General features: G+C 46.6%; 1 protein-coding gene across 2 annotated transcripts in view; it reads left to right on the top strand.

The window, feature by feature from the left end:
• The first annotated feature begins 5813 nt into the window (after nucleotides 1-5813).
• GRK3 (G protein-coupled receptor kinase 3) overlaps nucleotides 5814-25495 on the top strand; it is a 126289-nt gene continuing 106607 nt past the window's right edge. Inside the window, exon 1 of one of the 2 annotated variants that reach the window (XM_045459273.1) lies at nucleotides 5814-6029. In XM_045459273.1, the coding sequence (XP_045315229.1) occupies nucleotides 5917-6029 (113 nt within the window). In that variant the 5' untranslated portion in view covers nucleotides 5814-5916. The remainder of the gene's footprint in view (nucleotides 6030-25495) is intronic. The other variant, XM_045459274.1, reaches the window with a different exon arrangement.

Raw genomic sequence — 25495 nt, 5'->3', positions numbered from 1 at the left:
GTCCTCTTAGATCTGGGTTACGCCAGGGCTGGCCCAGTGACCATGATTTTGTTTCTGAGTCTACACCCGTGAGCTCTGACACAATGAGACCAGTTGGGATGCTCTCACCTCTGGCTAGGAGGGAAGAAACAGAACCGGCTGCATGAGAACGAGATGCTAGCTGAGAGGTGGGGAATAGATTCACTGGTCCCCTGCAGCCACTGGCCCATGTGGTATGCCCCACATGACTTGTGTTTGAAAGGTGTGACAGGGCAGGCCAATAGGATTTTTCTTAGCAGACTGGGGTCTATGGTGGCCTTTCTCGGACGGGTCTCGATATAATTTCCCAGCTGAGTGGCCCATGTCCTTTTAGGCAGAACCGCGGAGGGAAGGTCACCGGGTTAAGGGCCAGAGGTAACTTGCCAATGCAGCCAAGTTCAGGCCTTGTGACTTACATACCCAGAGGTCATCTTCTCACTGCCAGAGAGGGAGACAAGATGGGCTTTCTGGTCCCACAGAAAAGCCAAGACCTGCCCTGGGTGTCTGAGGGTTCCGAGGGGCTCGCTTTCCAAATGTCATTGCTGGCCCTGCATTCCTGCCTCTGCTCAGCTCTCAATCTCTCCGTCTTTTGGCTGTTCCTTTATCATGGGTGTTGGGCCCGGGTGGCCCCTGGCTCCCCATATCCCCTGCAAGCCACCAGCGAAGTGCCCACAAATACAAGCCATGAGGTTGTAAGGGTCACCCGAAAGGCACAGCCTTGCTCTGCCGAACAGCAAACTCAAAACATCACAGATGACAGAGGAACAGACTTCCTATTCCTGAATGTTCCCTGGACCACCTCCCCTACCCAACTGTCCCCCTCCCCCACAGGGGATTTTCACTGGAGAGCCTGGTCTCAGGCCATTTCATTGCTTTCTCTGCCTTACTCTCTCCTTCTGCAAATCTTTCTGTTAGGCAAAGGGATTTATCTCTGGCAACCATAAGGATTAACTGCGTACTGTCTGCGTATCCTCTGATAACGGTAAAACCGAACCCCACAAGATGTTATGTTATTGAGGGGCGTCCGTATTCTTCACCGTGCAAAGGGATTCGCTGTAGGATTACATAGATCCAGAGAACTTTAGAATTTGTTGGGACCTTGGGCACCAGCTCATTCAATCCCTTTACTAGGCAGGGGTGGGCGGTGAGATTTAAACCGTGTAAGAGGCTTGCTTCCAGCTACTCAGCAATGCCAGAGTCAGGGGCAGTGGGGGCGGGGGAGTCATCACATTCAGCACGACTTCTTGTGTCCCAGGACTGGGCTCTTCCCATCAGGCCTTGCATGATATAGAGAAACTCCCAACAGTGAGGAGGATAAAATCAGTGATAATATTTTTTCGAGTGCTTTCTATGTGTCAGATGGTGTCCGAAGTGCTTTTCATGGGCTATAACATTGGTCTCCCAGCAATGCCACGAATACCACTGAGAGAGTGCTGAGGCACAGAGAGATTAAGCGATTCGTCTAAGGTCACACAGCTCAGAAGTACTGGCACGGGGGTTCCAATCCAGGCTACCTGGCTCCTGAGCCCACGTGCTGAACCACAACACTCTAAGGCTTCTCTTTAGACTCCCTGACCCGGAGCCCTGGCAGAGAGATGAGTTTCCACCTATTTATTTATTTATTTATTTATTTATTTATTTATTTTAATGCTTATTTTTGAGAGAGAGCAGGGGAGGCACAGAGAGAAAGGGAGACACAGAATCCAAAGCAGGCTCCGGGCTCTGAGCTGTCAGCACAGAGCCTGATGCGGGGACCAAACTCGCAAACCGTGAGTTCGTGACCTGAACTGAAGTTGGAGGTTTAACTGACTGAGCCACCCAGGCGCCCCTCCATCGACATATTTAGAGGAAGGTACTTCTGTAGTGAACATAATTTCAGTGCCATGCAAACCAAAGCTTGATATCAGGTCTCCCGACAGATCTTTTAAAGTACTGGGTGGTTAGGCATAGGGCCGCCATTCAAGTTTGTAAAGCTTTGCTGATAGAATAAATGCAGGTCGTGACGCACACATGGTAAGAAGTGGGATTGTGATGAAGGTTACAGGTGAAATGGGGTCACCATCCTGTGTGGGGTCACCATCCTAACACGATTGAAAGAAATCGTGTTAATTAAGTCATGAAAGTGTGTTACACCATCCTGCTAGAGATGCCTGCAGACTTCACAGAGTGAGAAGTTTGGAAATGAACCCACTCAAATGCCAATCGTGTGTATTGCTTTTGGGGTAGCAAAATTATCTTGCTGTTGCAAAAAAAACGATCATGTCACTTACAAAACACGTGCTTGCAAAACAATCATGTCACTCTTAGCAGTGATTGAATGAAAGATGGTGATATTAATAAATTAAGGCCAGACATGTTCTGCTGGTCTCCGACATCAGCTCATCTGAATCTTAGACTTGACTTTTCCTGTGGGCTTGATTAATTTCCTGGAATATCCCTCACTTCACTGCCCCGCCCTCCCCGCCTGGTCCTCTACAGTCTGGAGATTTTCACTGTGGGTAGGCAGTCCCAGCTAAGCCCAGAATCTAAAACAAAAAAGACGAGTTAGCTCTCTAGTTAACTTCTTCCTTTCAAGTGGCTATCATAATTAACCCTGGAGAGTATGAACTTTAATGTACCCATCTCAGCTACGTTTTCCCAGAATCCTGGAAACTCATAGAAAAGAGAACATTACGAACCTTGTAGGAACTCAGCAGTTTCATCTATTATCACAGGCAGTGGGAGCCCAAAGCTATTTAAATCATCTGGGGGAAGGGCAGGGTGGGACCGTAATTATTCGCAAGGGGCATGATTGGCCTAGTGCAAACGGACTGTCATTTTTCTCTGTGCATAGTAATGATTACAGGCTGGCCATGGTGTTTAGCAACAGGATCTAGCGGGTCACTTAGGACAACTTCATCACTGTCATTAGCGCCTCTTGCTTGCAGTGAACACAAAAAGCTGTTCAACGTGAAGAGAGTCAAGGGAAAGAAAGAGAGGAGGGGGTGGAAAAAGCCAAGGAGAGAGCCAGGGAAGCAAGGTTCGCACACTATTAATACCAAGGAAAAATACCCCTGGGTGCTCCAGTCAGCTGACTTCAATGGTGAAGCGGCCTCAGTTAGGGGACCCAATTTTGGACTCCCTGCTCTTTCTCCTAGAAGAGTAATTGCTTATGTTTATGGAGGCTAATCATTTATGCCAATGTTCGTTCCTAGAAAAGCCCCAGGGGGATGTTATTTTTGGTAAAGGGTCTTCCTGCTTCAAGTGTAGTGACTGAATAACTAATTTCAGTATCTCCTCTCGCATGCCAGGGTAAAATGAAACAAAATAAATAGAGGAAGTGCAGTGACCTTTGTTGGGGACCTACTGGATGCCAGGCAAGGTGGCATTTTACGTGTATCATCTCCTGTGTCTTCTCAATAACCCTGGGGGCTGTGGCTTGATGAGATCCATAAAGGACAGAGAGGTAAAAGGTTGCCCCTGAAATCACCCGGCCAGTGAGAGCCAAGCAGGGATTTGAATTCAGGTGTCTCTTGTTCCAAGTTTATTACATTACGTCAAATACACACACACACACACACACACACACGCATACACATAAACCAACCCCCTCCCCCGCCAGACAAAACAAGCACAACCACCAAAATTCTAAACTGACGTCAGAGGCGAGGTTAAAAATCTCCCCCCTTGCAAGATCATGAAAAAGTAGGCAAGAAGTATGTGTTTCAGGATCTGATCCTGTGAAAGCTTGAATGATCAAAAGTCATATTGAAAGAAATTGTGTTAATTAAGTCATGAAAGTGTGTTACGCTTTTTGGGGGGAACTTACCCCCTCCTCCTGGAGTGACCTTTGACAAGACATTCTGTGTTCCCGTTTTTAGGGAAAAGAAAAAAAGTGGGTAGAAGATGAAAGTTTGATATTTGGATCACGCAAATCTTTGTCTCATTCGTGTATTTTGCTTGTGCTGGCTTTCTGCTGCCCGACCAAGTTCCTTTGACTCATGTTCCGACTCCTTACGTCCTTCTTATCCTTTTCTGGACAACTTTACCAATATCGTGCCTTAGATCTTGAGAAATATCTGGTAAAACTGGCCAATTGGGATGGCAGGCATAACTGGGAAACAGATGGGGGGGGGTGTGGTAAGAAAGGGAGGGAGAGAACAAAAGAGGGCAGCCGTTCTCAAGACACCCAGAGGCTGCCTCTGCTGTGACATTACATTTAATGCCTAAAACTTGACCCGAGCCATTTCTGGTGAACTCTGTTAAACCCTGTAAGCTATTGGCAGGACGCTTACTCACTTTGTACTGAGTCCGGGCTCCTGGTGCAGTGTGACCAGTGGGCATGAATTCAGGGGGATTGAAAAAAATTAATTCCCAGGGACGCCTGGGTGGCTCAGTCTGTTGAGCACCAACTCTTGATTTCGGCTCAGGTCACGGTCTCCCGGTTCTTGGGTCGGAGCCGTTCATTGGGCTCCGCACTGACAGCACGGAGCCTGCTTGGGATTCTCTTTCTCCCTTCCTCTCTGTCCCTCGTTCTCTCTCTCTCTCAAAATAAACAAACTTAAAAAAAAAAATTCCCAGCTCAGGTCATCTTGGGACTTCCTGGGTGTCCCTTACCACCACTCCAGCCAGAGTACCACGTGGGTTCTAAAGGGGACTTGTGTGTACCGCGGGGGGGGGGGGGGGGGGAGGGGGGGGAGTAAGAAGCAAATGAAAACCTCAGGCAGGGGTTGGGTGGTGGTGACCAGACGCTGAGACCAAGACTGAGGATCAGGAAGCTGGAAAGTCCCTCCTGCCTTGGTGTCTGGGTTCTCGCTTTTCCACTTCCCTAAATCACCCGGCGGTGGGCCCCTGCGCACAGTGGGTGCCCCCTGATTCTCTTTAACTGATGGCAAAACCACAAGAGCCGGACTTCTTAGTTCTCGTTCTCAGTGATCAGGTTAACATCCAAGCTCCAACCTCTTACCTGAGTGCAAGGGAGCTGTGACCACCTTGACCAGAGAGAGTGCTCCTCCATCAGGGGGCTCCCCTCCCTAAGGGCAGCTCCCGTGGGAGCGCTCACCCCACTTCGCCCCGGCTTAGCATGAGACAAGCAACTTTCTCCAGCTTTTAGGGTTTTCCTGGCTGAGTTCACAAGCGAGGCTGTTTGGAGTCAGGGGCGAGGCTTGCGGGGGGGCGGGGGGTGCCGGCCGGCTGGGTGCTGTTCGAGGGTAGCCCGGAACCAAGGCTTCGGCAGCCCCTGCGGGGACAGGTGGGGGCACGCGCTTTTCTGGGGCCACCCCAGGCCTCCCGCAGGAATGCTGACTGGCACTGTCCGGTTTGAGAAGTAGCGTGTCTACGGCCCGGGAGAGCTCCCCACCGCTTCTTGGGTGGTGGGCGTCGGGTCCAGGGCATCCCCGGCTGGCAGGGGTCCGGAGGAGAGGGGGCGTGAGCGCGCCTGGAGCGGGAGGCGGGAAATGGGGAGGAGGAGGAGGGAAAAAAGGAGGGGGAGGAGGAGGAGAGGAAGTCCCCCGTGGCCACCCCGAAGGGAGGGCGGGACGGTGCCCGCGGGCACTCGGTCAGGAGACGAGGGCTGGGCCGGCAGGGCAGCTACGCCGGCCAACCGAGGGACTACGACCGCCGGTCGCGCGCTCCCCGCCGACCCCCGGCTAGAGGGGCGGGGGCGGCGGCGCGTGCGCGGGGCGGCGGGCGGGGGCGCGCGCGGGGGGCGGGGAGGCGCGCGGCGACCCCAGCGGGCGCGAGGCTGCGGCGCGCCCAGAGCGGGGCGCGGGGGCGCGCGGGCGGGAGCGCGCGCGGGGGGGGGGCTGCCCCGGGGCGGCCCCCCCACGTCGGGGCGCGGCGGGCGGCGGCGGCGGGAGCGCGTCCCGTCCGGGTCCCGAGGAGTCGCCGCCGCCGCCACCGCCGCCGCCGCTCGCCAACATGGCGGACCTGGAGGCCGTGCTGGCCGATGTCAGCTACCTGATGGCGATGGAGAAGAGCAAGGCGACCCCGGCCGCCCGCGCCAGCAAGAAGATCGTGCTGCCCGAGCCCAGGTACCGGCCGCCCGGGTCCGCGCCGCCCCCCGCGCCGCCGCCCTCGGCGGCCGCCAGCGACCCCCTGCGTCCGGGAGGGTCGGGCGCTCGGCCGCTGCTGTTCTCCTTCCCCCACCCTCAGCCTCACCGTTCCCGTCTCTGAAATGGGCATCAGAGGGCTGCTGGGAGGGGGGTCCCCGGGAGAGAGCGCCCCAAAGTGCCCAGCGTGGCGCCCCGCGCGCAGAAGCGCCCGGGCAACGGGCTGCCGGGAGGTGGTTGTGACTTGGCTGGACCAGCTCCAGCCCTGTCGCCCCCTCGTGTCCCATCTCTGTGGTCCTCAGCGCTCCTCTGCCATGGCTCCCTCCTGCCCCAAGCCTGCCCTTCCAGCCCCATCCCTCTCCCTTCTGTCCCATCTCTGTCACCCGTCCAGCCCCATCTGCATCCTGGTCGTTCCTTCTCTGGTTCCTGCTGCCCCTGTTGCCAACTGCGTCCTCTCCTCTGCTCCCTGTGTGCTCCTTAGCTGGGGAGTGCAGGCTTCTTGCCTTTGTCCCAGGTACTTAAGTGCAGTTTTCAGTGCTTTCTCCCCTTGGGGTCCAGTCTATTCCGCTTCCTATCCTCCTATCTTTTCCTCTTTCGTGCCCCCCGGGCAGGGATGAGTGGCTTGTGACCCACACAGTTTTCTTTTTGGTGCCAAGCCTATCGCCCAAGCAGCTTTCCTCAACTTGCAGATCCACTGGTGGTACTTTATTAAAAGGTTGAAATGGGATTCACTTTACACGCACATGGAAAGGTTAATTCCAGACAGGAATTTGTTGTTTAAATTACCAAAGAAGGGCCCGATTGAATTGGCCAGGGGTTTTAGTGAGGGCCGTACCAAGTTCTAATTTTATCTCGAAAATGGTTTCTTATCAATGGAACCAGTTAAAGACTTTACTGGTTCATGTCATTAGCACTACCCCAGAAAAGATCGTTCATCAGATTAATAGAGTTTCAAATAGTGTATCAAAAGATTAGGGTTTGATTCCCCCCCCCCCCTTAGCTTCTTTTCTGATTAACACCATCATGAGTTGTATAGTGAATGTGCTAAGTAACTCTTGGTAGAATTGATGATAAAGAGAGGCATCTTCTTTGCGGTGAATTTGAAACCAGGCAGTTTGGTAAAATACTAGAAACTCAACCAAAACTATTCTCCACTGGCCAGCATCAGTGTTTCAAGCATTACACTTACCCAAGCTTGCTTAAATTGTTACCTTGACGTAAGAAAACAATCCTTCTTTTAATGCGAAGTGATCACCAGATAATTTTTCCAAGTCCGTTCATGAGCCTGAGCCCTATGAACAGAGAAGATTATCAGTCCGTTTGAGCTACTTGTTGTGAAAAGACCAACTGTGTAAATGAATACGTGGTAGATATTTTTGGCTCGCTTGCCCTTTTCATTAGCCTATGCACCCCCTTGGTTTTGCAGGGTGTGCTCTTTGCCAAGTAGGGAAAAGCAGGGGGGAGCATAGACCTTTTGGAGTAGTGTGAAATTAACACTCCTCTTCCGGAGTCTAACATACCCGTTGCTCATTGAAAATCAGTGCTGTTTAAATTTTTTTGGCAAATGGGAAGCTAAGTAAAACAAGAACCCCCATACCTGGGGGTTTCATGAAATTCGTGAAATCCATGAAAAAGCCTGGATTTCATTTTTTAAAAAACTGCATTTTTATAAATATGGTATACAGTGCTTAATTCCTTTTTCTTTTGCCTTTTCTACTTTTCCTGAAGGGCAGGGAATCCTAAATATATAGAGTCTCTAAACATAAAATTGACGAATCTTAGTTCATGGGTAGTTGTGGGGGGGGGGGGCAAAATATAATATTAAAATTAGGAACTTCTGCTCTTGTGTGTGTGTGTGTGTGTGTGTTGTTTTGAACTTAATGTGACTTCTGCTTTTTTAGTGTCCTTCTCGAGAACATACTTACATGTTTCGGGTATTCACTTCCTTGTATGAATGCCTTTGTTTTCGGTGGTGTTCTTTGGTTAACACTTTCTTTTAAGGCAGAACTGGGAGGTGGTGAGCGTATTTCTCATGACATTTCAAGTAAAACATCGTGCAGATTTTTATCTACCACTGGATGGCAGGTAGTGGTAGCTGCCTGCTGGACTTTGGGGTAGGGGTGGGAGGCTGCGGGGTTTCTCCATCTGGTAAGGAAGTTAATTTTCATTTTAAAATGCCTCAGCACAATGGTTCAAAAGACTAGTGTGATTTCACTCTGTCGGTAAAGGACGGTGGTCAAATGTTTTCTGATAAGAGTTTCTATGTCAGCTTCATTGTGGCATGAACTGTGTGATCACCAGTCTTTGGTGTTCTTGAAAAAGATGTTTAGATTCGTCTTTTTAGTATCTCAGTGACGAGTATAACACTTGCCATGGGTCTGTCACCAGTGACCTTTTATTTCCAGCCGATTATTTGAAATCACTGTAGTATTTTCTGCATGCTTCCTCGTTTTAGCTGCTTCGCTTCTTCCGCAGCTTTAACCAGAAAAGCTACGGGACTGCATAATATCTAGCTAGTTTAAATGAAAGGTTGGGTCTGCGGTCCCCTGCCTGTTACAGGAGAGTCTCAGAAGATGGACCGTCCTGCCCCCTGGGGAGATCTTGCTTCTCTGAGATAGCGAGAGGCAACTGTTTTGTTATGTTGACACATTATTTAATTAACGAACCCATGAGTGTAAATCCCGGAATAGCTGACTGTTCCTTCAGATTACAGAGCTGCTTCAGTTTACTGAAACATTTGTTGAGTTAATGTAGCTGATGATGGGATCTGTTGGGAAGACTGAACTGTGACCCATGAGCCCACTGTGCAGGCCCAGACAGAAACTCGAGCATTACACCGTGTTAGAGAAGAAGTCCCTTTATTTGATAGGGTCTAATTCATAAGCTAAGACTTACAGAAGGGTCAGCGTCTTAAAGCCCTGGATCATCAAGACAACTTTACTTTAGGCTCATTACTCTTTTTAACCTTTTCCAAACGGAGTGAAGTCCCATTGGCTTGGTTGGGTAACATGAACTTGACCCCTTCCCTGCATCCCATGTCCATTTAGGAGACATTGACAGTATTGGATCATTAATTGCAAAGCCTGTCCTTTTATTTTATTTTTATTATTATTTATTTATTATTTATTTTTTATTAAAGCTTTTTTTTTTAAATGTTTGTTTCTGAGAGAGAGAGACAGAGACAGCGAGCACGAGCAGGGGGAGGGGCAGAGAGACAGGGAGACACAGGATCCAAAGCAGGCTCCAGGCTCTGAGCTGTCAGCACAGAGCCTGATGTGGGGCTTGAACCCACAGACCGCGAGATGATGCCCTGAGCTGAAGTTGGATGCTTAACCAACTGAGGCACCCAGGCGCCTCAATTCACTGATTATTAAAAAAAAAATTTTATGTTATATTTATTTTTTTAGAGAGAGTGCAAGCAGAGGAAGGGCAGAGAAGAGAGTGGGGGACAGAGGATCTGAAGTGGGCTCCACGCTGACATCAGTGAGCCCGATGTGGGGCTTGAACTCACAAACTGTGATACCGTGACTTAAGCCAAAGTCGGACGCTTAACTGACTAGCCACCCAGGCACCCCAGCAAAGCTTGTCCTTTTAAGGTATTCCTACAATATGATAGGAAGTTCTGAAAAATAACATTTGCAAGATTCTTTGTAACTTTCCTAGATCATTTAGAATATCCTTCAGGACATCTGTGACACCCTTTATTACATGACTTCAGTAGGGGGTTGTAGAAGCTGCCCCATCTTTCAAGGGGCTTTTTTTTTTTTAGTCTAGTGGGAAATACACAGTTGATCCAAGAAAGATGTTTATAAAGTGCAGTTTCTTGAAGATTCTATTTAACCACAGACAAGTAGCAATTTGGATGGCTTTTTTATTCTGCAATCATCGAACGCATTATGTTTGCTGAGCGTTTTACAATAATTGGTTAGTTACTCCCTCCGAAGACCTATCCGGCCAGAGTATACATAGTAATGTGGTAATGCTGCGTCTTCCTGTTTATAACTGGATCAGATGGGATCCATGTTGAGAAGTAGCTCAGTTTTCTTCTTCTGTGGGAATGGAGTTTCTTCAGTGATTTCCCCGACTCCAGTCTGTGAGCCGTTGGGGGTAGACTTGAACTATTCCTCTGTTTTGGTTGTAGGGGATTCTGTGCCCGTGCACACCCCTCCCCAACTCGGAACTGAAGAGTCAATGTTGAAAGAATGAACGGCCTTCAGGGAAAGAGTGCTCTGTATCGCCGGTAGGAGTCTTTCTATGTATAGAACGGTGGCGGTGTTCTTGCCTCTTTTCCACTAAGGTGCACATTCAAAATGTAATTTGTTCTGACCTTTCGGTTATTATTCCATTCTTGGGCAGAGGCAATTTGTGCCAGTGACTTGGTGATTCAAGAGCTGTGCGTGGTTGTCAATTCTTAGAAATAGATGTTCCAGTGCAATCAATTTGGGACCTAGAAGCTGCCCCAAATCCGGCATTGTGAAATGTTTTGAACGGAGAGCCCAGTAGATCTCTTTGGGTTCAGACAATCCCGGTTTTTACACGCGATGTGTTCTTAGAGACAGCGTCTCAAAAGTGCTTTTCAGTATGCTGAACTTGGCTTTGCCAAACATGTGTTTGGACAAGACAGGAACTGTTGGCTAAGGCTCAAAGCAGGGACGTGTAGGTCTTTATCTGACAGTGGGCGGCAAAGCACAGTAGGAAATGCAGAGTGGGGGAGAACAGGATGCTTGGGGTCTCCGTAGCCCTGAGGAGGGAAAGAGAAGGTTTATAACTTCCATGAGCTAGCAACGTAACAACTACCATTTATTGAGATTTCCCTTCTCCCGGGCACTTTGCATCATGAGTGCATTTGTTCCCCGTGACAGTGCAGCCTGGTGAGTGACGTAGCCTCATCCGGACAGTTAGGGACCTCTGCCCCGGGTGACAGCCGAAGCGTAGTCCAGAATGGGGTCCTTTCCTCCTTGCTGTGCCATTGTGCCAACACGAATAAGGAACACCCTCACCCCTTCTGCAATTTTTCCTTTGGGGAAAAATCACTTTGCGGGCCATGTCTATCGGCTGCTGGTGCAGCGTTTGAAAAGTCAGGACCGTCCTCAGAGACTGATAGAGAACAGCTCTTCCTCTGGGATGTGGCAAAGCGGTAATTATCACTAAGTGGATAAGCAGTTTTTTCCTTATTTCCCATGAGGAGCTCGAGGGTTAAATGCCCGTTCTGTTCAACGCAAGAAGCGCAACCTTGCAACCTTGCCGCCAAGAAATCGGTGTAATAGACCGCCTCTCCCCTCCTCTCCCCAACCCAGTCCCCAAACAGGATTTCTGTGGGGGTTATTATTCGGAAAAGAGAGCGGCCCCCGTGCCCCACCCCCGCCGAATTGTTCCATTCTGGGGAAAGGGGAAAAGGGACACAACAATATCTTTGGCTTTCTTCGCGATAAAAATCACTTTCTCCCGCAAACAGTTTTCCTTTGCTGGTGAACCATGTGTCCGAGGAAGGCTGATATTTTGATGAAGATGTGTATGCGTGGTGGTCTTCTCTGTCCTTGTCCTCCTCTGGACTTTGGCAGTGGGGCAATGGAGACCTTGGAGGGGCGACTTCCACTTGAGTGTTGTGAACTCATTTGCATGTTTAGAAACTTGCACACTAATGAGGCCCTGACCTGCTTCTGCTTCTCCTGGTTCCGGAGTCTTTGTTCTTTATTTTTGTCATCGATCAGCACTCCCACCCCCTGGGCCATTCGTGATTGCCCTGCAGGTCTACAATAAACTGTGGGGGGGCGGGGGGGGGGAGAAGTAATACCTTGGCTCCCCATACCCTGTAAATGTTTCTTCTAATTTTGGAAGTCTTCTCCTGGGTCATCTATGCTTCAGCCTCAGCGCGGAGCATCTGCAGGCCGTAGAACTTTCTATGTGGGGCATGACAGAGAGGACAATTCGTTGACTCTGTCATTGGTGTTTTGTGACAGTCAGCCTCCACATAGACCTGTACTCTTGCTGGCTGCCATTTCCTTCTTCCAGGGTCTCAGGAGTCTAGGAAAAGGTGATGATATGAAAGTACCTAGGCCCAATTTTCATCCCTAGTGAACTTGTAGGTCAGCTGTTTCATTTCTGGGCTCGTTTTCCTGTGCCCTCCTTATCACCTGCCACACTATGATACAGTTCTAGATCAGGAACCAGGAAATATGGACCAGATTCCATTGGCAACTTGCCATAGGCCCTTGATAAGTCACTTAAATTCACTCTATTTAGTTTTTCCTAGCTGTATAATATGATATCTATTCATTTGTGATCATAAAATGTCCCCTTCCCCCCCCCCCCCAATCTCTGGGCATACTCTCTGGGTGTGTGTGTATATATATATGTATATATATATATATATATATTTTTTTTTTTTTTTTTTAATGTTTTATTATTTTTGAGAGAAAGAGAGAGAGCATGAGCGGGGGAAGGTCAGAGAGAGAGGGAGACTCAGAACCCAAAGCAGGCTCCAGGCTCTGAGCCATCAGCACAGAGCCCGACGCGGGGCTTGAACTCATGAACCGCGAGATCATGACCTGAGCCCAAGTCGGACGCTTAACCGACTGAGCCACCCAGGTGCCCCAATATATATATATATTTTTTTAAAATTTAGTCATTTATTTTGAGAGAGAGAGAGAGAGAGAGAGAGGTCGAGGGAGGGGCAGAGAGAGGGAGAGAGAGGGAGAGAGAGAATCCCAGGCAGGCTTCGCACTGTGCTGTCAGCATGGAGACCAACGCGGGGCTCCATCCCACAAACCATGAGATTGTGACCTGAGCCGAAACCAAGAGTTGGACGCTCAACTGACTGAGCCACCAGCCACCCCATACAATGTGTTTGTAAACAAGAGAGGACATTAATTTCACACAGTCACCACTCAGAAAAAGATTGGACGAAATATTAAAAGGTGATTTTTCTTTAATTTATACCATGGGTGGTCGTTGTAGGGATTAGATGCAGCAGAAAATGTAACACCTTAAGAAAGTACCAAGTAGTAGCTGATAAAAGGCAGCATTGCGTGGAGCCCCTGTGCCACGTGCCCTGCAGAAGCAGGTTGGGAGACAGGATTTCTGAAAAGTTGATCTGTTGACCCAGGCAGCAAAGAGCAGATGTTGACCTTTAGACATATAAGTAAGTGAATTTCCCAGATTTCTTCTGTTTTCTTCTAGCATTGGTGGCACTATGTGTCTAGAACCTTGCATACATGCTACCTTACTCAGTTCTTTTTAATTTTTTTTAATGTTTATTTATTTTTGAGAGAGACAAAGAGCACGAGCAGGGAGGGCCAGAGAGAGAAGGAGACACAGAATCGGAAGCAGGCTCCAGGCTCCGAGCTGTCAGCACAGAGCCCGATGTGGGGCTCGAACTCAGGAACCGCGAGATCATGACCTGAGCCGAAGTCAGACGCTTAACTGAGTGAGCCACCCAGGCGCCCTTCTCTTAGTTCTTTTTCTTTCTTTTCTTCCTCCCCACCTTTACTCTACCCTCCCTCTTTTTCTTCTTTCCATCCATCCTCCCACCCACCCATCCATCCTTGCATCTGTTCTTTCCTCCCACCCATCCATCCATCTTTCCATGTTTCCTTCCTTGCTTCCTTCCTTCCTTCCTTCCATCCATCCATCCATCCATCCATTCTTTCTTCTTTTCATCCTCCTTCTTTTCATCCATCCACCCACCCATCCATCCATCCATCCGTCAGGCTCTGGGCTATGTTGGCTTCAATACATAAGAGTTCATAAGCATTGCTATTCTTAAATACAGATAACTAAACAATTAGGAGAATTAGCTCATCCGTTAGAGGCCTTTGCTTCAGTAAAATGAACCAAAATCACAGCCTAAAAGCAGCTGGCTTCAGTGTATTGAGCATAAGGTGATTCATTTCAGTATTCCTTAGACATTAACAGATTGCATGTTAATAACATAGCATTGTAGTATCTCATGTTTGAAAAGATCTTGGAGGGCATCCAATTTAGTCATGCATTGGATGGGTGACTTCCCTATCTGACGTCCAGGCAGGGTCATCTCCGAGGAACATCTTTGGAAGCTCTGTGATGTTGGAAAGCTCTCTTGCAATTAATTCTGTGCACTGATGTTTTGCTGTCCTTTCATGGTTGTACAAACAAGTTTAGTCCCTGAAAAAGTGACAGATTTTCCGATATCTGAAGGCAGCTACCCTATCCCACAGTGGCTTTTACAGGAAGCTGTCCCCAGTCCTTTTAGTCATTCCCCAAATCAAGCTGAAGTCTGCACGCTGCTCTCTGTAATCTGTGCCCATCAGTCTGACTATGACCTGGCTGAGTCAGAATATTAAGGTTTAAGAAGACTGAAAAGATACCTGTAGAATTCCTCTACTTAATTCAGTGGTGGCAAAACCAGTGAAAAATCTTATTCCAAGTGTGTGGTTGAATCTCTCTCAAGTTCCGTTATGGGGAGAAAATTTTTGGTTCCTCTGATGATTTGAGATTCATCACACCAGCTTGATTAGGGGATTAACATTTCCATTAGTCAGAATTTAGAAGCTACGATGGGTACCAGGTGTCTTTTGACATTGTCTGCCACTTGCTGAGTGCTAACTTCGAGGTCCTGTGTACATTCTTAGAAAATTGTGGGCTAAAATATTTTTAGGAAGAAAACGAGCTTTAATTATGCCAAAAAAAAGCCTTTTTCTGAGGATTTTAGGGCTAATGTTTCATATATTCAAAAACTTACACCTACAGTTCCATTAGGAGTCTTCTGGGGAAGGCAGCAAGCATATCTTCATTTTCGGCAATAGAACTTGACTGGGGAACCAGCTCTTGGTATTTGTGCTTTTGTAATTAAGTCAGTCCATTGTTCTTTATTCTCGATCTAGAAAGATCACTGTGGTTATATTTTCAGGGTACTGTCAATTTTCTATGTCTGCATTGCTTTTGATGAGGGTTTAAGTTAAAAATGAACTAGAAGTTACATGGGAAGGCATTCACACAGCTGTTAAATACCGCAGACTTTCATTTTGCAACGTGAATGTCTAAAGCTGAGATGACATTTTCAGATGTGTCTTCTTTTCAACATATGAGGCTTTTGCTACTTGGTTAGGGTGGGGGTGGTAAGGGAGGTGTCTGTATTCCATTTAGAAACAACTAACCCTAACCGGTAAGGTCAAGGGATTTTAATATTCATCTTTAATGGGCCATTCTTTTTTCAACTATGTTTACTATTTCTTTTCTTATAGTATAATGACACGCTAATTAAGCAGTGGCTCTTGGAATCACAGTAAGTATAGAGTGTAAAAGTTTGTGCTATCCTCTCTGTTCCATTTAGGACCTGCTTCCTTCCGTTTGGTCTCCACTGGCAGTAGAGGAAGGCTTATTATTTATGCAAAATGTCGCAACTAGAATTGGCCTAGAAGGGGAAGGTGTTTTCTTCACCTTAGCAGTTCTGTGCAGATTCTGTGCTGTCAGAGCAGAGCCCGATGCGGGGCTTGAACTCACAAACTGTGAGATCCTGACCTGAGCTGTGATCAAGGGTCAGCCACTTCACCGACTGAGCCACCCAGGCGCCCCTGCACATTAGCAGTTTCTAAACCTTGAGCGAGAGGGGATACTTAGGTTCATGACCTACCCCCCTGCCCCCAAAGAAGTGTGACGGTTTTTGTGGTCCGGGGTTTCTTAGGGTTTAATCATTTGATTGGTTTTTTATTCCACAAGGAAAACCAGCCAGTTTTTCCTGTGTTTCTGTTGTTCAAATAACGTGCCCTGTTTAGTGGGGAACTGGTGTTCAAATTATTCTAAAAAAAAAGTCAAGTTATGCTATAAGAAAAGCTTATTTTTTCTGACTGTTTCATACCGGGAAAGCTTAATGAGGTAGATGGTGGAAACTCACAGTCCTTCATGTGAGATTAGAGTTTTAGTTCAAGTGTTGTGGCTTATGATTAATCATCTCCTGACCATCCAGGAATCTAGGGTAGGGTCGATGATGGCGGATTATAGTCAACACGAATCTCCCGGAAGCCCAGATGCTGGAAGGCTGTGTGACCAGAGCATTCTCTCCTGTGTGTCGCCCTTGTAGAGGTGAAGTGGCCCTCCGAAGGTAGCAGAGCCATCACAGGCTATAGCCCGATGGGTCGGAAGGGTCTAGCCTCAGGTTCGTCAGTTTTAGGAGCTGGGACCTAGTCATTTCTCCATGGGATGGCTTTACGCTGGATGTGACGTGCATGAATTCCCCAGCAGTGATGGCATCTGGGTGTCCTTCTGTGTTGCCGTGTTTCCTGTTCTCACTGGGGGGCAGACCTCCTCTGGGTTGGAGAACACAGTTACAGCTAGTGCCTGCCAGCCAGCCCAGGAAACTTTGGCATTTCTCTGCCCTTTGTGTGATGTATTGATTTAAAGTTTTTACTCTCAGAGGGCAAGCTTGCTTCTTTATTTTCAGATTCTTGGAAACGGCTCTCCAGTATTTCATCATCTCCATTTTAGAAGGAGGCAATTCAGGTCCAGAGAGAAACTAATTGCTCAAGATCACATTGATAGCCAAGGGCTCAAAGCTCTGTGCATTTTAATAGACACCTACAGACTATCTTTTGCCATATGAATCACCTAAGCAAAGAAAATTCCTAGATGTGGGTAGAGGAGGGGTGTCAATTTCAGATATTACCAACACAGTTTGAAAATGAGTTGTCCTCACCATAAGGGTTATCAACTACAGGGATCTGATAAGGGGCTTACATATCATTTCACTGGTGATGTTGATTGAATAATAAATATGTGAATAATTCCTTAAAAGATAAGATGTCATAAATGTCATGTTCGGTAATAGGATTAGTTATCATTAATGATGACCGTGTTACAAATTGAGAAAAGCTACACGTCAGTATTTTTGATCTTAATGTTTTCTTACCCCAAGCAAGCATCTTTTTGTAATCTCACATGTGCCCTTATCTTTAAAAAGCAAAAACTGAAATTCTGTGTCTCCATCAGCAGGTACATGCATACCCTTGGCTCGAGCACACTTGTCCGTTTACTCTAGATACATAAAGGATTTTTCGCATTAAACTTGTTAGCAGTACATTCTACATTGTGATAGAAAACTAATGAAACAGGTTGCACATTTAACCTTCACACAGAAAGGTTGTGGGCATCATCCTGGGACAGAGTTGTGTTTGTCAGGAACGCATTAGTGAGTCCCTTTACAACTTGCCCTCTGCTCCTGCTGAGACATGTTCGGCTTGTCCTTGGTAGTAGTGAAGAGATGCTTCTCAGTGTTCTGAATTGCTGCATGATACATTGTAAAACCGCTGTTTACCTAACCCTGTGTTCGTAATCACAAGCGCCGGCGCAGTGGGTATGCTGACCTGTGCCTCTTTGGGGTCGTAGGATAGACCCCTGGAAGTAAGAGAGGGGCATTCTCAGTTTCGCGAGACGATGCCAAATTGTCCTGTATGTTTTAAGGATAAATAGGGCTGCGTTCAGAAGTGTTAATGTTATTGTTCATTTAAAATCATTTCATATAGACTATCTAAATACAGCTGGGTAATAAGAACTGAGATTTTATTAAAAAAATTTTTTTTGACGTTTTTATTTATTATTGAGAGACAGAGAGACACAGAGCGTGAGCAGGGGAGGGGTAGAGAGAGAGGGAGATACAGAATCTGAAGCAGGCTCCAGGCTCCGAGCTGTCAGCACAGAGCCTGATGCGGGGCTCAAACTCACCAACCGTGAGATCATGACTTGAGCCGAAGTTGGAGGCTTAACCAACTGAGCCACCCCGGTGCCTCTAGAAGTGAGATTTTAAATGTAAATGAAGAGATACAGGAGTGTGAGACAAGAGCTAAGTAAAAACCCTATAAGGTTAAATTCGAATTGGAAAGTCATTTTATTTTTCTGTTCTTTGAAACAGTTTCTTTTAAGTTTATTTATTCTGAGAGAGAGAAGGCATGAGGGGGAAGGACAGAGAGAGAGGGAGAGACAGAGAATCCGTGCTGTCAGTGTGGAGCCCGACTGAGGACTTGATCTCACCAACTGTGGGATCATGACCTGAGCTGAAACCAAGAGTTGGATGTTTAACCAGCCAAGCCACCCAGGTGCCCCAGAAAGTCATTTTAAATTCATGGTTTTTTCTTTTCTTTTCTTTTCTTTTCTTTTCTTTTCTTTTCTTTTCTTTTCTATTTCCTTTTCTTTCCTTTTCTTTTCTTTTCTTTTTTGGTCTTACCACATATGTGTATGTCTTAGCCCCAGTCATAGAAAAGCCCAAGAAACAACTGCTGTCTCATCCTTGTAGGTACCCAGCACAAACACACCTGCCCTGAGGGGTGGGCAGGGTCTCGGCAAGAAGAACCCGGAACTACTGGTATCTGTTGTATCAGAAAAAGGAGCCATCCCAGGGGTGGGGTGGGCACGATATCTAACAAATGCAGAGGCCGGAAGAAGGGGTCCCCACTGGCTGCGGTTGATTAAAATATTCTGAATATATTCCAGCCCTTGCGCTGGGCAGAACACTAGCCCCTTCCCCCACCAAATGTCCATTACCTAATCCTCAGAACCTGCGACTATGTGAACATTACTTGGCAAGAAGATTGCAGATGTAATTCAGGCAGCTGATGTTGCAGACTTTAAGATAAAGAGATTATTATCCTGAGTTATCTGGCTGGGCCCAGAACAATAGCGAGGAAGGGAGGCGGGTCAGAGTCAGAGTGAGGTAGCTTGAGAAGGAATATCTGACATTTGCTGGCTTTGATGGTAGAATGGGGTCATGGGCCAAGGAACGTGGCGGCTTCTAGAAGCCTGCAAAGATAAGGAGACGGGTGCTCCCATAGAGCCTCCACTAGGAACAAAACTCTGCTGGCATTTTGATCTTAGCTTAGTGGGACCCATTCCAGACTTCTGACCTACAGATCTGTAAGATAATACTTTTCTGTGGTTTGGAGCTACCAAGTTCGAGGTAATTTGTTATACTAGCGGTAGGAAGCTAATATATCCATGATATCCAAAAGGGAGATCCCCAAACAAAACAGATAAAAACAAGACACCTATTGGTCACCACTGGCAGTCAAAATACGGTACCAACTCTGTCCCTGAAAAGAGGCAGTCAAAAAGGTGAAGCATTTAGCGCTTTTCTTGCCTTTCCTGTAAGCTACAGAGGGTGATCACGATTTTTACTTGATGGGACGTAATTCTTCCTTAAGAAGATTTACAGAATGGGAATGCAAGCTGGTGCAGCCACTCTGGAAAACAGTATGGAGGTTCCTCAAAAAGTTAAAAACAGAACTACCCTACAACCCAGCAATTGCACTACTAGGCATTTATCCAAGGGATACAGGTGTGCTGTTTCAAAGGGACACATGCACTCCCATGTTTATAGCAGCACTATCGACAATAGCCAAAGTATGGAAAGAGCCCAACTGTCCACCGATGGATGAATGGATAAAGAAAATGTGGTGTGTGTGTGTATATATATATATATATATACACACACACATACAACGCCGTATTACTCGGCTATCAAAAAGAATGAAATCTTGCCATTTGCAACTACGTGGATGGAACTAGAAGGTATTATGCTAAGTGAAATTAGTCAGTCAGAGAAAGACAAATATCGTATGACTTCACTCACATGAGGACTTTAAGAGACAAAACAGATGAACATAAGGGAAGGGAAACAAAAATAATATAAAACCAAGGAGGGGGACAAAACATAAGAGACTCTTAAATACAGAGAACAAACTGAGGGTTGCTGGAGGGGTTGGGGGAGGGGGGATGGGCTAAATGGGTCAGGGGCACTAAGGAATCTACTCCTGAAATCATTGTTGCCCTAGATGCTAACTAATTTGGATGTAAACATAAAAAGATAAAATTAAAATAATAAAAAATAAAAACTCATTGATTGGTTAAAAAAAAGAAAAAAGAAGATTTACAGCAAGTGAACGTGGCAAGGATGATGGAATTGGGAGAGTCACCATCTTGCAACTCTTAATGGAAGTGTTGAGGTAGGCAAAGGTCATCAGAGCATGAACCCGCTAAATGCGGTGTTGTGGGGAATTTGAAAAGGAGAAATCCGATGATCACCAGCTCAGTTGTTAAGTAATTTTCACATCACTAAGAAGAAATAACTGTACCTCCTTGGGGGGGGGGGGGCAGTTTGACATACGAAGACCATCTCGTGAGTATTCCTGCCCCCGGAGGTTGGACTCGAATATCATCCAGTCTTCAGAGGGAAACTTTCAGCGTCTAGGAAATACAGAGCTAGAGGAGCAGGTCGAATGACCTTAGAGGAAGCAAACAGATAAATCCGGAATAGGAGCTAGCCTCTATACAGCTGGTCTTGGTGCCCTCAGTAAGTCACTGGTTGCGGATATAAAAAGCAGGTGTCGGGGAGAAGGAGGAGCTCTTGGTTAAAGCAGATTGGAGAGAGACAGTGGTCTAATGAGTGCGCGATCCTGATTATATTAGATCCTGGCTCAAAAGAGGACCCTAAGAGAATGATGGACATTTATGGACATCATGGACAGGGGAACTAGGTAGTAGATGTGCAGGAGTTATCATTATTTCTGGGGGGGGCATTCAGGGGAGGGTCAGTATTGTTTCTATAGGGAAGGGGGTGGGAGTAATAATAGATTGTGTTTACGTAAGGAAAATGTCCCTAATTTTTAGATTGCAAACTGAGGGAGTAAGGGTAGAATGACACGCAGTCAGAGATTCCAAGCCTTAAGATGCTTTAAAGCTTGGAGGAGAAGTTGGGGCGAGGATAAAAGTAGCAGACGAAAACCTTGGTAGCTACTCAGGAGGCGTGGGAGGACGGTTACCGGGGCTCACTCTACTATGCTCTTCTGCATGTTTGAACATTTTCATTATAATCTTTCAAAACAACAGAGTAGATGGCTAGGCCTGAGGATCGCAGTTAGAGGCTTTCAGGGCTGATGAAAACTTCGGTTGGCCCGATGTCATGGGTAGGAGCACTGGTGACTTAGGACCTAAACTCCCGTGATGGCATATGCAAGATGTGCTGCATCTCCAGTAAGTTAGTCTGCGGGAGGGTGGCGTGCTTTTTGGAAACCACGGTAGGGCGGCTCAAAAAGAAACCCCGTGACACTGATCGCAGAGATGTGGGCAGAGGTTTAGTCAACTCACTCGTAGCCAGAGTCCTGACCAATCCCAAGTGGTATGGACAGATTTACAACCTGTTGACCTGCAGACTTCTCGGGGAACGATGAAGGGGGAGCAGAAGCCATAAAGAAGGATTTCCAAGAGGCAAAGCAGGGTAAGAAATGAAACTTTAGAAAACTATGTCCATTTACCTCCTGAACACAAAAGACTTCCCTGAACTTTGTGAATATCATTCAAATCATAGCTCTGATGTTTAAATTTAGCAGGAAAAAAATATAACCCTTGCTATTTAAGATGATCTACCCTGTAAGCATCTTTCCAAAGCCTAATGAAACTCTACGATCCAGTCTCTGTTACTGAAATGACTTGAACAGCTTTCTGTTTTGTTTTTTTTTTTTAATGTTTATTTGTGTCTGAGACAGACAGAGCATGAGTGGGGGAGGGGCAGAGAGAGAGAGAGAGGGAGACACAGAATCGGAAGCAGGCTCCAGGCTCCGAGACGTCAGCCCAGAGCCCGACACGGGGCTCGAACTCACGGACCGCGAGATCGTGACTTGAGCCGAAGTCGGTCGCCCAACCGACTGAGCCACCCAGGCGCTCCTACAGCTTTCTGTTTTTAAGTCATTTGAATATTAATTTGTCAAAACATTTCAAAATAAGTACTTTAAAATTGGTCTTTTCTAATGTGTTGCTCTAAACCTGACCTCACTAACTACCGTAATTACCGACAAGACCTGTATGTGAGAAACACAAAACTTTATTTAAAGGCCAAGAAAGCCTGGATAAATGGAGTGCCACAGGATCTTTGCAGATAGGAAGACTCAGTTTGGGAAGATGGCAGTTCTCTTCAAAAGAATCTGAATCCAAGGCAATCCCAGTCGAAACCCAAACGAGAATTTCAAAGGACTTGAAAGGTGATTCACGTTCATCTAGAAGAGAAGAATGGACAAAAATAACCAATGACATTTTGAAAAAAATGAAACAGTGGGGATCTGCTCTGTCTAAAAGAAAACATTGCTATAGCAGTTACAAGTGTGGTTGTGGTGCAGACATAGACACACATCCGGGGCACAACAAGCCTTGTGTGTATGTGTATGTGTGTATATACATAATGTATACAAACACACATATTTAAAAATTTTTTTTTAAGTTTATTCATTTTTCAGAGAGACGGAGAGACAGAATGCGAGCAGGGGAGGAGCAGAGAGAGAGGGAGACACAGAATCCGAAGCAGGCTCCAGACTCTGAGCTGTCAGCTGAGAGCCTGACACGGGGCTCGAACTCAGGAATCATGAGATCATGATCTGAGCCGACTGAGCCACCCAGGCGCCCCTACAAGCACACGTATTATATGTGAGTTTGGTTTATGAATAAAGGTGACATTTTGAGTCTGGTGGGGAAAGGCTGGTGTGTGATCTGGCAAAGTTACAATCCCTCCACATTGTACGAAAAAAGAAATTCCAGAGTGTTCGATGAGATCATCACAAAACTATTAAAAACAGAAAAATATGAGAGAATGTATTTTCATTGCTCTGGAGTATGATAAAGGGTTCTTGTAAACAAACTGCCCCGCCCCCCAGCCTGTAAGGGAGATCAGCGGCTATGATCATGCGGACTTCTTGTGGGACAGTGGGTATATCTTATACCAAATTGAGAGTCAAGTCAAAGAAAATTTACCTTGGCTGATTTTCTGTGGAGCCTATTTTAGTGTGTGAATCTGTTTGCCCGGACAGTGACCGGTTTACGCTGCCTCAGGGAGGAGTGGGGGACAGTAGGTCACGGTGGCGTTTGGGGGACAAGGAAGTACAGTGACTTATGACCAATGAGTCATCATTCTTACCGGTGGTAGACACAAAATGTCATCTGTCAGTCCATGGAAAGGAAGTGTTTGCTTTAAAAAAGCCACGAAAGGGTGCCTGGGTGGCTCAGTCGGTTTGGCTCAGGTCATGATCTCATGGTTCGTGGGTTCAAGCCCCACATTGGGCTCTGTGCTGACAGCGCAGAGCCTTCTTGGATTCTCTGTCTCATTCTGTCTGTGCCCCTCCCCTGCTCGCATGCTCTCTCTCTCTCAAAAATAAATAAACATTAAAGACAAAAAAAGCCATGAAAGGCTGACATTAATCTCATGGGGGGTAATTTAGATACACTTTTCACATAGTTAGAAAAATAAATGAATCTAAAAGTAGGAGCTGTTTGTGGTCTGGCGTGTGTGGTGTGTGTGTCTCTGTGTGTGTGTGTGTTTTAATTGCTGTTGTCCTTTGTCCATTTGGTTCAATTATTTGGTACAGGCTGAGGTGACATGACTATGAGATCCTTCTCGAGTGGTCGCCTTGCTTTCTCTCATTTCCCCTTTGCCAGTGGCCCCTCAGATTCTATAGTTTAGTCCTGTTGAGCTGGCCGTGCAGTCTCTGCTGACTGCCACGTTGGATTGGGGCTTCCTGTTCACTCCTCTGTCACCCCTATGGACAAGGGCTCTTTTAGGGCAGAGACCGGGTCGGAGGCACTGTGCGTTTCTGGCATCACACGCAGTGGCTGGCTGTCTCCTAGAAAGGATGCAGTACCTATTTCGAACGAATGAACGATTGTGTGAACCGATGACTACACTGTCTTTTCCTCCTGAGGAGGACAGGGGTCCACTGGGGACATGATACAGCAGTGCCATGTGACGTGCAGTGGAAACCGAAGTGACTTACCTCTGCCAGAGCTGGGGACAGCATCATAGTGTCAGTGATCCCGACGTGGATCCTGGAAGACAAGGAGGTTTTCATGTAAAAAGAGGCATTCGAAGGAGTGGCATTTAGAGTCACGGAGCAGTGGGGAAATCAAGCGTGGCCGCTCTGGGAGAAAAACCATGACACGATGTGGTTGACGAGGTGGGTTGGGGCCCCATTGGAAATGCTCCCGGTAACGTGCTAAGGAGTTAGGACGTTGGGCAAAATGGGAGGCCCTTGGAGTCTTGTAAATGAGATAACTGCATGGAAAATTACTCTTGGAAACAAGGAGTATGCTCTAAGCCCTGCTATAGACTCTCCTGGTCTCTGTCCCTCCCTCCTCTGATGCTTCGCTGTAAAATGAATCTGCTCGTATGTTGTTGCTGATTCAAAAGTATTCTGAAAAATAAAGGTGAATGGGTTCTAGAATGATCATTGTAACTAATTTGAAGGGATGATTTGGGTCATGAGGTTTTAGTGGCTTTTATTAGAAGAACTGATGACCCCATAAATGTGTTCATCTCGCCAATTCTCTCTGTCCAGGAATGACTTTCGTGAAGATGATGGATTTTTACTGACCAGTGGAATTCGGGTTATGTTAGTGTCACTTTAATATCAGGTAATCTGTTGCAAAGAAAAAGGCATGAAGAGAGCTGATCTGGATTGTCAAAATATTGTAGAAAAAAACACAAAGGAGCTTAAATTCACATCTAGCGTAATTGGGTTGTGATTGTCTAAATGTAGACTGTCTCCTGCTGAAATGTTTAATGGTATGCAAATTATATGCGAGCCTCTCCTGCCAAAGATCTGGTGAACCGAGGAACCTTGACAAGAGTTGACATTAAACCGTCCCAGCAACTTATGCTGACCTCTTCAGAGTCTATCTGGCAGAATTCGGTGGTTTTAAATCTAGTGGCGGAGTTTTTATTGTGACTTTGGATAATGTAGCTCTATTTTGGGTGTTTAATGAGCAGTTAGTGGAAAATATTTAGTAACTACATATAAAAGAAAGCAATTTCCTTTTGGGGGAATTGAATCTTTGTATGACTGCTTAGTCATCTCATCTTAAAAAAAACTCTGCCTTCTGGGGTTCTTGGTGGTCAGTAATGGTAACCACTCATTTATGTGGTGCTTCTAACAAAACAGTCTCTTCCCATAATTTTGCTTTATCTTCACAACTACCTTTTGCATCCTCATTTTTTGGGGGTGATATGTCACAGAGATAATTGTTTAAACTCATTTTGTTTTGGACACTAGAATAAAACAGAATTAAACCTCAAGAGAATATAGAGGCCTTTTTTAAAGTTTATTTATTTATTTTGAGAGAGAGAGAGAGCTTGTGCACATGCGCGTGCAGACCTCCCCCTTCCCTCCTCCCCCCCCTCCCCCCACATACACACACACACACACACACACACACACACACACAGGGGAGGGACAGAGAGAAGGTGAGGCAGAATCCCAAGCAGGCTCGGAGCCATCAGCACAGAGCCTAATGCGGGACTCAAACTCAGAAACTGTGAGATCATGACCTGAGCCGAGGTCAAGAGTTGGGACACTTAACTGACTAAGCCCCCCAGGCCCCCCTATAGAGGCTTTTAAAATGGGAGTTGGCTCGCTGTGTCATAAATATCGTAGTTTTCTGCTAGTGAG

This window comes from Leopardus geoffroyi, chromosome D3 (genome assembly GCF_018350155.1).
Source record: "Leopardus geoffroyi isolate Oge1 chromosome D3, O.geoffroyi_Oge1_pat1.0, whole genome shotgun sequence".
NCBI lineage: Eukaryota > Metazoa > Chordata > Mammalia > Carnivora > Felidae > Leopardus > Leopardus geoffroyi.
Note: the sequence above shows the minus strand (reverse complement) of the source record. Positions and strands in the feature narration are given on the sequence as shown.